The sequence below is a fragment of the Hippopotamus amphibius genome, chromosome 8 (assembly GCF_030028045.1).
Source record: "Hippopotamus amphibius kiboko isolate mHipAmp2 chromosome 8, mHipAmp2.hap2, whole genome shotgun sequence".
NCBI lineage: Eukaryota > Metazoa > Chordata > Mammalia > Artiodactyla > Hippopotamidae > Hippopotamus > Hippopotamus amphibius.
In genome coordinates this window covers 5234275-5247870 of record NC_080193.1, presented here as the reverse complement: position 1 = coordinate 5247870, position 13596 = coordinate 5234275, and the positions used below count along the sequence as shown (strand labels likewise).

Sequence of the window (13596 nt, the reverse complement as noted above, 5' to 3'; positions counted from 1 at the left end):
CCCGCCATGTGGATGTCTTCTTTAATGCTTAACTAGGTTGTTTGCCATTGGCTTTGAGTGGATCCTGCTGTTGACTGATATGACTTTCGTGGACTCTGTTATATTCGCATCCTTTGCTGATTTGTGGTTCTAGCTTGCCATTTATTGACATGGTCCAGTCACTCTTATCTTCTGACAGTCCAATTAGCAAGAGGTTGCTGTAAGGATTAAACAAGATAAAATACGTAAAGAGAGTAATATACTTGATGCTCACTTGACGAGAAAGCCCTCTCCCTCACTTTCCCCAGACTTGGCATATTCATTTGCATTTTATGCCTTTGCCTAGAATATTCCATCCTTTGACACAGCTCAGTTTATGAGTGAATACGTCCATGCTATAGCTTCCCTGTAAAACATTCTGCTGAGCTCATAGCTTGGAGCCCATGGGAAAAGAGAACCCCAGGGAATGAATGTTTGGAGACCTGGGGTGGCAGCATTTCTGGAAGCCGATGCTGTCCTCAGGGGCAAGCTGAAAGAGACCTAAATTGTATAATATTTGGCAGGTGGGTCAAAGAGGCCAGTTACACTTGAGACATAGCTGAGATTGAATTCACAGGCCCAGTAGTTTGGGCCTCTGGAAATATAAACTCAAATAAGGAACTCCAGAGTGGAGCCAGGAAGGGGCGGAGATGGTGAGGTCAGTTTTGGATGCTCTGAGATGTGATTTTGGTGGCCCTTTACCCTCCCTGGGAAAATAAACCACCCACGCCAACCGATTACACCCACCGGCACTTGAGAAAAAATTCCTTTTGGTTTTTAAGTCCTTGATCCCTGTTCCGAAGTCATCACCCTTGATAGGGCTGACACTGTGAGCTGCTCACGGTCACCCCAGTGACAGTGGATGGTTTGAAAAGGAGTCTTGGGGGAGAGTGGGAAGGCGTGGCTGCTGAAGAGGGGGAGGACCCTTCATGGGGTGCAGCCCAGGGCGCCAGGGGGACCTCAACTTATGTGAGGTTCACACAGTTGGGATTTCCTTGCACTTGGGATGCCCTCTTGCTGTGCCTCCTGTGGCCGCGTGTCCTGCTCCACAGCTCGAGCCTCAGACTGCCCTGCTAAGGGCCTCAGCTTCTCTTCCTATTCCTGCTGTTCTGGGTTCCCAGTCCTGCCCTCCTCCTGCCGCCCACCCTCCCCGGCTCCCCTTCTCTCCAGCCACCCCCCACCACAGCCTTTGCTCTTTGCTTCATGGGTGTCAGCGTTTGGCAGGGTCACATCGACTTTAGGTTTGTTTCTTCTCACACGTGTACCTGTGCTCTCCCTACCTTATCATTTCTCAGAGCGTGTCCTGTGAAACAGTGTGAGCATATTAAACACAAAATGGTCTGATCATCAGAGGGTAGGAAATGCTGGTTTTAGCAAAAGTTAAAACTCCTTTAAGTTTTTTACACCTTAGGCCTCTTCAGGCCTTAATTTCCAAATGTAGATCCTGAATCCCTATACCATTTTCCTCAGCATCACTTGCTTGTGCAGGAACTGTTTTTCATCATGCAGGGCTAGTGTTCTGCAGGACCCGGTTCCCGCAGGGCCCCAGTGGCCGGCTTGGGCTCTGGGAGGCTGGAAACCACATCGTCCTACCCAGTGGATGCCCATGTTGGCTGAGGACAGTTATTTCTGAGTAAACTCTTAAGGCATTTTTAAAAAAACTTTTTTGTTGTGGCAAAACTGATATAAAATTTACAATTTAAGCCATTTAAAAGTATATAATTCAGAGGCATTTAGTACATTCACAGTGTTCACTCATTACTCTCATCTGATGCCAGGGCATTTTTATCACCGTATAAGGACCCCTGTACCCATTCAGCAGTCACTCCCATTTGCCCCTCCCCCAGCCCAGCATTCGCTAACCTGCTGCTTTCCATTTCTGTGGATTTTCTTGCCTCTTCTGGATATTTCATATCAATGGAATTATACAATCTATGGCCTTTCTTGTCCGGCTTCTTTCTTTAGGAAAGTTTTAATACAGATACAAAGTCTTTGAGCTGCATGATTGCTCTGCTTTCCCAGGGAGCTCGTTATCACCGGCCAAACCCAATACAGGTGTAAGTAACAAAAAGCATCTTTCCCTCTGGAAACCTCCAAGTTATATGGCCAGGTTGAAAATATCATGGAATTCTGTAGCAAAGGGTCAGTAGTGGGGCTGCCATTGACTTGACTTGACCTGGGATGTCAGGAAGCTGACCCAAGCCCGGCTGGGAGCCACTTCCTAGAGGATCAGAAGTACCTGGCTGTTGGCACGATTGGCTTATCGCCCTTGCCTGTCCTCTCTCTTGCTGGAGGTCTGCATTTGAAGCTGTTCATCATTTAATAACCATCGGACATCCTACAGTGGGCTGAGTTCTTCAGGAGCAGCTGGAGAGAAGCCATGCTGTCCACTGCACTGTAGGACCCTCCTTGGTCCTTTGGGCAAACTCTTCAAGCCTGAGGGCTCGTGCAAAAATTAGACGTCACAGGCCTCCCTGTCTCAGGTGCTGCAATTCCCAGGGCAGGGTTATCCCTTGCCCGCTATGAAGACCCTGCCGCCCCTTGTGCTCCCGGTACTCACCCTTCCTTGTGGTTCCATTGAAATGCCGAGGATCTCTGCCCTCTGGGCTGCCCCCTCCCCTCCTCCGCTCACTCATCCTCTCCAGTCCAGGGCCATCACTGCCAGAAAGGTGCCACCTGTCTGCCTCAAATCACTGTTCTCTGGGTGCCACTCTTCCGAAGAACCTGTGGTGCTCTCCTGGTGTCCACATGCCTTCCTGGTTCTCGAGCCTGTCTCCTTCTTGGTTTCAACCGTGTGGCCCTCCATATGGCTCAGGCAGCCTCTCCTCTCCCCCTGAATCCCTCAGCCCCTCTTCCCCAGGCGTGGACGGCCACCTGCCCTCTTTCCCCTGGACATGTCCAGCTCTCCCTTTGAAACTAAGCTCAAGGCTCAGCTGCCGCTCTGGACGCCTGCACCAAACTCATGTTACACTCCCACACCACCCAGTTCAGAGCCAGCAGGCAGCCTTTCTTTACAAAGATTTTACCACTTAGTCTTTTCTCCCTAGTCAGGTGACCAGCTCTCAGAGCAAGGGACAGTAAAGTTAAGCAAGTGGAATTGGAAGGTACTAGAGTGTGAATTTGAGGGCCAGGCCACCTCTAGGGTGGCCACTTGCTGGCTGTGTTGTCTTGGAAAAGCTATTTACCTTGAACTTCTTATCCATAAAATGAGTGGGGCTTAAGGAGGGTGTATTAGTTTCCTATTTGCTGCTATAACAAGTTACTACAAACTTAGTGGCTTAAAGCAACACAAACTTATTCTCTTATAGTTCTGGAGGTCAGAAGTCAAAAATGGGCTGGCAGGGCTACATTCCTTATGGAGGGTCTGGAGAGAATCCTTTTCCTTGTCTTTTCCAGCTTCTGGAGGCTGCCGCCTGCATTCCTTGGCTCATGGCTCCTCCTGCATCTTCAAAGCACAACACTCCGACCTCTGCTTCCCTGGTCACATCTCCTCTGTTCCCACCATTCCCTTTTTCCTTATTTAAGGACCCTTGTGATTACACTGGGCTCACCCAGGTAATCCAGGATGTCAAACTTAATCACATCTATAAAGTTTCTTGTGCCTTGTAACGTATTCACAGGTTCTGGGGATTAGGACATAGATGTCTCGTGGGCTGTTATTCTGGCTAACACAGTAGATTCTTTAGTCTCTTGTATCTCTAACATGCCATGAATCTAAAGACATATTTTTCCCAGTTATTTAAAGAGCTTAGCAGCATGCTAGATTCCTTAACATCTTGGTAAGTTAGGTTTATCCAGAAGGACTTTGTCTTCTCAGATGCTTATTAGGGATTCTAGGGTCTGATAGGACTCGATACTAGAACTGTGAGTGTAAACTGTAGTATCATTCTTTGTTCAGGCTTCCACTGACTGCACTTTTACTAGTAAAATAAATTTTTTAAAATTTATTTATTAGCTGCGTTGGGTCCTCGTTGCTGCGTGAGGGCTTTTCTCTAGTTGAGGTGAGCGGGGGCTACTGTTTGTTGTGCTGCATAGGCTTCTCATTGCAGTGGTTTCTCTTGTTGTGGAGCACGGGCTCTAGACTAGTGGGCTTCAGTAGTTATGGCACGTGGGCTCAATAGTTGTGGCCCGCGGGCTCTGGAGCACAGACTCAGTAGTTGTGGCTCACAGGCTTAGTTGCTCCGCGGCATGTGGCATCTTCCTGGACCAGGGCTCGAACCCGTGTCCCCTGCATTGGCAGGCAGTTCTTCACCACTGCACCATCAGGGAAGCCCACTAGTAAAAATTTGACGATGCTCTTCTACCTAGCTTTGATTTCATGTTTCGCAAATTTTGAAAAAAACCTCAAAGAAATTCATCTGTTTCCCAGTGGCCAGGGGTAGCCTTTAAACAGCCTGTTAATTATACCACTGATTCTGCCGTATGTCTAGTGGTCTCTCCATAAATTCCTAGATGTGTTTCCAGGTCCTCTCGCATCAGTTGAAGTAGATGTGTTGTTAAGGTCTGGCAGCCAAATAGTCTTGGATGCTAACCTAGCTTGTCTCCTCTGTAACTGCCACTGGACGTTATGGTATATCACAGCGATCTAGACCTGCATTTATATGAGAGTTACGCTATTTCTCTTTTCCTACATCCCATTGGGTGGTGTCCACCTTGGGTGACCACTACTTACGAAGCAGTGAGAAAGCATCTATAAAGTCTATTTGTAGTGTTTATAGTGTGTTCTCCCCAGGGCTCAGCTCATTGTGCTGAAATAGGATCTCCGCATGGGTTGAAAAATGTATCCCCCTCATATAATTTTAAATTTGAAGTTGCTTTTGACGTGGAGCCTGAGATGTGCACAGCGGGGGTCAAGCAGAAATGCAGCCTGCCTACTGAAGTTTTCTTTCTATTCGTTTCCTAGATGCACCCACTGGGCCTGTGTAATAACAATGACGAAGAGGACTTGTATGAGTATGGCTGGGTAGGAGTGGTGAAGCTGGAACAGCCCGAACTGGACCCGAAACCATGTCTCACTGTCCTCGGCAAGGTAAGCACCAGGCCCTCCGAATCGCTCCCATCCTGATTGGTGTTCTCTGCGCCCTCATCTCTCCAGTTCCTCAAATAGCCGGTTCCAGAGAAGAGCCTTGCTGCCACAGCGCTCTTTCTTGGCTAAAGTCATGTCTTGGAGCAGCCCCTTCCCCCATGGTGCCCAGAAGCTTGGACTCTGGTGGCAGCTGTCAGCCTCAGAACGGGCTCCACCCTTGTCTGCTGTGTGGCCTTGGGCAGGTCCCTTCCCCTCAAGGAATCTCAGTTTCTTATCTGTGAACTGGGTTAAGAGAAATTCACAATCCCTACCTTACACCCTTGGGGCCAGATATTTCAGAATTCTGAGATTTGGGGCATTTAGAAAGGTATTAGGATACACATGTTTTGTGTTAAGAAACCGCCCCCCCCCAGGGGCTTCCTAGGTAGCACAGTGGTTAAGAATCCGCCTACCAATGCAGCGGACACAGGTTTGATCCCTGCTCCGGGAAGATCCCACGTGCCACGGAGCAACTAAGCCCATGCACCACAACTGTTGAGCCTGGGATTTAGAGCCCGTGAGCCACAGCTATTGAGCCCATGTGCTGCAACTACTGAAGCCCATGCGCCTAGAGCCCATGCTCCGCAACAAGAGAAGCCACAGCAATGAGGAGCCCGCGCAACACAACAAAGAGTAGCCCCCACTCACCGCAGTTAAAGAAAGCCCGCGCACAGCAAAAAAGACCCAACATAGCCAATAAAATACATAAAAATAAATAAATAGGTTAAAAAAATTAAAAAAAAAAAAAATGAAACCCCCTGGGAGATGTGGGGCCATCCTCAGGAACCAAACACATGCATATTTGTGTAGCATACGGCATGGATATTCACATTAAGTGGGACGACTAAAATCTAAACAGCCCCGTGTTAGTTCAGGGCAGCCATGCCTCCAAATGAGTTCAGGGCCATTAAGTTTTGCTGCCAAGTACGTTGTGGAAACACTTTGGGGCTGTAGAGCTTTTTTGGTTTCAGAATGGCAGACAGCAATTATGGTCCTGTATTAGAACTTACCTCATAGGATGGTTAGGAGGTGAGATGAGATACAAACGTCTAGCAGAGCAAGCTCTCCAGAAATGTTTGTGGCCATTGGCTGTCGTTATTCTGTTTAGAAGTACTAAAAACAAAAAACAAACAAAAAAACCCCACAAAACATTTTTAGCCATGAGAGTCAGCATTACCTCTGGCTGCAGTGTAAGATAAAAGATAGAAATACATTTATTTTGGAAAACCATCTGTCAGTGCTATTAAAATGTGACAGATAACAGCCTGTTTTACACTGGATCATTTTATTAAAGGGAAAGATTTGGAGAAAGTTATTAGGATTTGGGTTAGAGGAAAGGTAGTATGTCCTAAGGGCAGTGTTAGTGCTTGCCTATTTTTTGTATTCTCAGAAGCTGCTGTTCTAGGTGTCAGGGGGAGACAGCGGGGGGTGGGGGGGAGGGAATCAGTTCTGTTTCTGACCTCTTGAGGAGACTCAGGCCAGAGAAGAGGTGGTTTTGATGTAGGGAGACTTTCCCACCGTCGAAGATGTCCTAGCCGATGTCTCCTGAAACACTTTTAGCCCAGGAGACCCTCATGGGTCTAATATGTGATGTTTCTGTCCCACTTGTCTTCTGAGTCGCTTCCGACCAGTTGTCAAGTTCCCCTGCCCTTTTATAGAAGAAGAAGAAGAAGAAGAAAAAAAAAGAAAAAACACAGGGACTGTTATCTGTTTGGTTTACAATTCCTGAAGCTGAATCAACATGTTTTAGGTGGCCCAGGCCCTGACACTTCATTGTCTAAAAAGTTAGCCAGAGCTGCCTAATGATGCTCAGAGAGCAGTGATCCTCCTTGAGAATACGGTAGTGTTTTCCTAGGAGAAGTGCCAGCCACATCCAAAGGTTAGGAACAGTGCTTTCCTTGTAGGTAGGACTCTCCTAATAGAATATTTTCTCCTGTACTTAGGCTGCTGCTACGCAGGGCTCAGCGGCTCAGCTGAGTTTGCTCTGCCCCAGTCCAGTGGGTCTCCACCTCCACGTCTGTCATGTCTATAAATGGGTTGGAACAGGCTCCCCCGGGACACCCCATGGTCTCCTAGGGCCTAGTGGTGTTGAAGTCACTCAGAGAACCCAACTGCTCCTCCTCCACCTGGAACAACCGTGTAGCGGTTTGAGGAGTTTTGTATGATTTGGCCTGCCGGCCTGTGAAGCCAGGGGGAATAAAAACCCTCGCCATGTATTGAATCATTAAGCATTTCTTGGGTTTATTCATTCACCAAGTATTTGTTGAATGCAGGGGCCCAGGCACTAAGCGCGGGGTTCTACTTGCTTGCAGGCAGCAGCCCCCCGCCACCGCTGTCCCCACCACCATGTTTCTGTTTGGAGAGGCTGTGTGGTGACCAGGCAGTGTTTACATGTGGTTAGTTATTGAAATTTGGCTTAACACCTGAATAAAGTCATTAGCCAAACCGCTCGGGCCAGACAAAGCAGGACAGTTTCGTATTTGTTTTAAACCTGGATTGGTACAAGAGGTGCAGTGACTCAAGCATCTCTCTCTCTCTCCTTCCTCTCTCTCCCTCCCTCTCTTCTGCTCTCTCGCCTTCTTCTTGAGTGTAGTTGTTTCCAGCTTCAGTTTTATTTACTTTGCTAATTGTGCTTGCTTTCTTTCTGAGCCCCCAAGTGCAGTGGCAAGAGGCTAGGGTGGGAGAGCAAAGTGGTCCTCATGGACAGCCCACTCACCTGCAGACACACAGTGTGCTTTTCTACCCTTTCATTGCCCTTAGTGGCGAAGGCAAGAAGGAGGTTGGCAGCGGAGAGAAGCACAAAAGGAAGAAGCTACAGCCAAGTCCCCATGGTGGTGGGGAAGGGACTCCTCCTCCATGTAGATGTTGAGACTTGTTGAAAACCATAGAAGGGAGGGCTCTCTCAGGCATTTGGAGGAGCTTGTGGAAGAAGAGGGAGGGCCAGACACAGACCCCTCTCCCTCCCCCATCACCTACCCCCATCACCCACCCGCCCACAGAAAGTGCCACGGGGCGAAACGTTGAAATAACAGAGGAATGTCCTAAACTAAAAAAACGTAAATGCCTCTCTAGGAGTTCAAATAAAGTTTCATTTTAAAAGCAAAAAGACGTATACTCATCACCTCGGTTTATTACTGAGTGCTTTTGAACTCCTCAAAAAAGGAACACTGTAAACTCATGAGAGAAGAATGATTTATGATCCAATCCTTATCATCTTTCTGATTCTGGAGGGGGCAGGGCAAACAGTCGGATCAGCTAGGGGGGCAGAGTTGGGGTGGGGGTGAGCCCCCCAGAACACAGCAGGCCAGGGCACCAGGCCAGGCTCCAGGCAAATCCCTTCCGCTTTCTGGGCCTTTCTCTTCCACTTCGTGTGAAGAGGCTGTTCTGGGCTCCTTGCTCATCTAATATTTTGAACTTCTGTATCATATGAAAAATCTTCCCTTGATATTCTAGTTTTCGGGGATTTCTAGTTGCAGCATTGAAACACAGGCTCTGTTACCTGCAACAGTTTAAGTCCTCAGAAATTAAAAGAGAATAAAATAGACATTACTGAGCAGTTTGCTATTGAAAGTAAGGGTCTTAAATCACCCCCAAAGTGCAGAAGTCTGTGTTTATGCCCCAGGCATTTTAACCCTTCAATTCAAACAGTGTTTATTATGTAAGCATCTTACGGGATTGTTAAGACATTGGAAGGTCAACTTCAATAGTGGTTCTTACGACCCTTCCACCTCATGGAGAGCCTCGTGGCGGGAACACACAAGACGTGCTGAAATCTAATACAGCCTGCCTGGCCCAGATTCACCAAACGTGGAAGCAGAACAAGCCTCCCTCTCCCATGCCCCAGGCTGGAGTGGACTCTTAGGGACTGCTGCCCTTGTCACTGTCGTGGGGGTTCTGCGAGGGGCCCTGAACACAGAGCCTGGCCCTCGATGGACACCCGAGTGTAAGAGCAGCACTCAGGTGGTGGGTCCTCGCCGAGTGCCAAGAGCTTTCCGTGCCGTGTCTCCTCTCATTGTCAGGGCAACTCTGAGACCATGTGTAGATTCCCATCTTACCACAAGGAGATCTCGTCGTAACCTCAGATCAGAGGGCTCCCAAGTAGCTGAGCCGAGATCTGAGATCAGGACTGTCCCGCTGCCTCATCAGTGCTGGTTTCTTCCTCTTGCCTCCCTTAGTCTTTGCCGGTTTTCCTACATAAAAGTCAGATGCATTTCAGTAGTCACTGGCTAGGTGAGCACTGTTGCTTGCATTGAATGGAAACCCCGCTTGAGTTGTGGGGAATCTGCTCTTGAGGCTCCTGGATGTCGTCAGGGAGCCCGTGATGGAGGCGTTGCTGCTCTTCTGGGACCGCTGGCCGCAGGGCTCAGTGCCAGAGGCCCCGCCCCAGGTCTTCTGGACGTCTGTGTTATTCCCTCCTCTCTCCACCTCCTTGGTGGGGGACAGTGCCCCAGTATCCCTTGGCCTGATGCTCTTGGTTCCAAGTCTAGAGGATTCCAGAAAAGGGATTTAGTGGCCCATCTTGGATCAGGTGCTCACCTTTAGTCTGTTCAGCTGTGATCTGGGGCTGGGAACATGCTGGAAATGCCCAGCTGTGTGTGGGGCATGGGTGGAAGATGTGCCTTCCAGAAGGAAGCTGGTGGGGGCAGTGCTGGGCTACCGTCCCCAGGCAGCCCCCTCAGTCACCCAGTCACGTGTGCACTCACAAGCCACTGGGGGATGGCCTCAGTTTATCCCGGGTCGGTCAGAGAGGTGCCAGTTGGAAGGGCCCACTCTGGTTTGTGCGCTGGGAAGAGTTGGGTCCTCTTGCCCTGAACTGAGGGCCAGTCCCTGACACAGATGGTGGTGGTTGTGAGGGAGGAGGAGCACGTCCCCAGGGCTGGGGGGTTCAGGGCTGTGAGACAGGGGCAGGAGATGGGTGAGTAACCTCCAAGAACAGGGCGGGAAGAATGGGAGCAAGTTCCTGAGGCGGGCTTGAAAGTTGCTGGGGCAGGAAGAGGCTTTCGGATGAAGTTTCATCATCCCCCCCCGGGAAGCTGGGAGCCACTGAAGGTTGGGGGGTGTTCGTTTGCCCGTGGTGTCCAGGCTGCTGGAGGGGAGGGTCAGGTTACTCTGCTGGTGGGTGTTTCCGGAACTAAATGGGACCGGATGGCAAATCTTTTGAACGCTTTGGTGAGGCTCTAGCCAGTGACGTTGCTGAGGATACTCATATTCGCTCTTCATCTGGCCTCTTTTGTTTCCACCTGTAGCAGCAGCCTGGCCAAGCGCGCAGCAGGTGGAAACTGCTGCGCCGCAGTCCCGGCTCTTCTGATGAGCAGGGGAAACCCATCAACCCACATCCAGCCCTCAGAGTGTCTCGGTAACTTCTTCAAAGAGAACAAAGACCTTAGTGACCAAAGTGACCACACGGCAGAAAACAGAATCGAAGGAATTTAATTTTTTCAGGATGGTTGGGAGGAGAGGGAACATGTAATGGTTAAGACTTGAGTTTAGTCATCAGACTAACCTGAATTGAAACCCCAGTTCCATCCTTTTAATCCATGTGACCTGGGATGGCCCCTGAACCCCTCTGCCCGTTTCCACCTCTGAAGACGGGGACCTCGACGCACCTCAGGGAGAGCATATGCGTTGGGTTCACACACGTAGCAGCTCTTGGTGCCCATCCTCTCTGCCTCCCTCCTTCCCTCCCTCCCTTATTATCTTTCAGTTTCTTTCAGCACTCACAGTGCTGTTACTTAAGTAGTCAAATCCTTAGAGACAGAAAGTAGAGTGGTGGTTGCCAGGGCTGTGGGGAGGAGAGAATGAGGAATTAGTGTTTAACGGGGCCAGAGTTTCAGGAGGAGGTGGAGAAGCTCTGGAGATGGGTGGTGGAGGGGGCCGGGGGCTCATCCTTCTGCGTGCCCTTCTCATTCAGTTTGGTCACAGATGGGTGTTTCCTGCAATGCAGGGTGCCCTGGCCCTTAGGCCAAGCCCAGCCTAGCGCAGCTGAGAATGAGATTCCCCACTCCATCTCAAGAGTGATGGTGGGACTGAAATCTTAGGGTCTGACTTGACTGGAACAGTGTCTCGGAGCATCTGCCCCCATCATAGGCCTTGGCCTCTTCCAGGCAGGGAAGTGAGTGTGATATTTGCCACATACCTGAGCTCAGGGCACTGTGACTACACACAGCTCATTGTCATGGTATCCCTGGGAGCACCTGTGCTTGGGACACTTTACCTGTGTCACACCTTCCCAGAGCATGTTACTTGAGGCCTCTTATTGCAGCAGTTCTCAACTGGGGGTGTACACAACACACACACACACACACACACACACACACACACACACACACCCGCCCCAGGGGACATTTGGCAATATCTGGAGACATTTTTGGTTTTCAGACAAAAATACCCAGGTGGGGGTGGGGCTGCAGTTGGCATCAGGTGGGTGGAGACCAGGGTGTGCTGCCCAACACCCCACAAGCACAGGCCAGCCCCCTACGACAAAGAACACTCTGGCCCCAAATGTCAGCAGTGTCACTGTTGAGAAACCCTGTCTCTCTGTGACACGTTTTCTCTCCCCAAGAAGAGCTTAAATTCCACTTCTTCCTTCGTCCTTTGCGTCTCCGCCCTGCTGGCCTCCAGTACAGAGACAGGTTCACGGTGTCCTGTGGTGTGTTCGTCAAAGTGCATGACCAGTGTTAGAGCACATTTGTGTTTCCACGTGAGGAGCGCAGGGAGCAGAATTTGCACCTTTGCCGCGTGGCTTCACGATCAGGGCTCCCTGCACTCCTCTGTGCTCCTCACTTTCGGCCTGTTAACCTCTCTTTGCCTTCATTTCTCCATATTGCCCTCCATAAGGATAGCTGTGACGATTAAAAAAATGGTGTATGTTGAGTTCTTGGAGTGTGTGAATACTCAGCAAACATCAGTTTCCTCCCCTCTCTAAACATACTCCTGAGGTGAGGTGGGTTTATGGTTGGAGAGGAAGTTTGGAAGGCTCTTCAGATTTATTTTGAGGAGCACTTGGGTAAATACCTCCCATATTTGGTTAAAAAGGAAAGCAGGAAAGGAACTCAGTAAAAGAAATAAGATCAGGAGGAAAAGATTGGCATGATATGAATGGAAAAAGGAAAAACTTGGGGTATACCGCTTTTCTTCTAAGGTCATGTGTCTGATTTGAAAGTCACAAACTTTTAATCTGATGCTTTTCTTCTACGCCTAAATCATCCAGGAACCTCTTGGTTAAAAGGCTATATTAAGCACAAGACTTTTTTTTTTCTTAAACTAGGTCTGAGACATTTTCAGCTATAAAAGGCTAACTGAAGCCATTACTTGAAATCCTCTGAAAGGCTTAAGGGAGTTTTGAAGATAGAGCGAGTGAATAGAACAGAGGATGTTTCTGCCGACCCAAGGAGTGCAGGCGGATGGCCACTCCCCCAGACTGGGGGAAGCCTGGCTCACAGCAATCCTTCTGGCCATTGTCCGCTCTGATTGAACCAGGTTCTCAATAGAGCAAGGGCCACAGTGAGGCTGTCCTAGGAAACTAGGACTGGTGTGACAGGCCAGCAGAAAAGGCCATCAAAAATAGCCGATGACCTTGTTGACTTTTGAGAGCCCATTTTGAATAATAAGTGAAGTTAAAACCTAACGTGTTAAGTCATGATAGTATGTATAGTACCCGTTCCAAGTCTGGTGGCCTGAATCTCTCATACTTAGAGATAAGCCCCCAAGCCCCATCTGCTCTCTGTTCTCAGAGAGAGGGGCCTTGCACACACCTGGCCGTGTGCATGAATTAACCTAAATAAGCAGCAGCGGGCTGCCCTTCGAGTTTCTGGCCACATCCAGGGGCGTTTCAGATTTGGGGGGCTTGACAGTGACTGCATGTAACTGGTTTATGATCTACATGGAGAACCTGCACCCCAGGTTTGACCAGCTCACATTCTAGGGCACTTGAGCTGCACCTGTGCAAGAGGGCACCTGGGTGCCCAGTCTGGGTGGAGAGTTCCACCGGGTGCAGACATGGAGGAATGGGGTGCTGGCCAAATCTTGTCGGCTAACGTTGATCGCAAGACCTCAGACTGAAGACAAAAACCATTTCTTTGCCTCATTCTGTCTTTCATGTTTGTTCCCCTTACAGAAAGCACCACATTTTATTTGGTAAAAGGTAGCATTCAGCTTTGGTGATCTTATTTTCCAAATCAGACCTCAGGCTATATGTTCTAATACTTTCTGTGCTGTTTTAAGTTCGAGGCAGTCTAAACAGTTGGGATACTGAAATCCTTTAAATTCTGCATCATTTTTGCTGGTTGTAAAAGTAATGAGTATCAACACATTCCAGTAGTTCTAAGCACTGCTGGATACAATGTTCTTCCGGTCAGCCTGAAGAATTTGGGCTGTTTCTTGGGATGTATAACGCCCTTGGCCTTCACTGTTACACCTTACTGGGTTGCTGATGTTCACAAATGTATCAACTCTTAAATGAACCTCAGAGAAAAGAATGTGGAACATGCAAGGAACTTTTGTTACCTTGGCTT

The 13596-nt window shown here is 49.1% G+C and overlaps 1 protein-coding gene across 5 annotated transcripts in view; it reads left to right on the top strand.

Moving 5' to 3' along the window:
• Positions 1-13596, top strand: part of ZNRF3 (zinc and ring finger 3) — a 138937-nt gene that overhangs the window by 78335 nt on the left and 47006 nt on the right. For all 5 annotated transcript variants that reach the window (XM_057744050.1, XM_057744053.1, XM_057744051.1 and 2 more), the window contains one exon: positions 4922-5047. In XM_057744050.1, coding sequence (XP_057600033.1) covers positions 4922-5047 — 126 coding nt within the window. The remainder of the gene's footprint in view (positions 1-4921; positions 5048-13596) is intronic.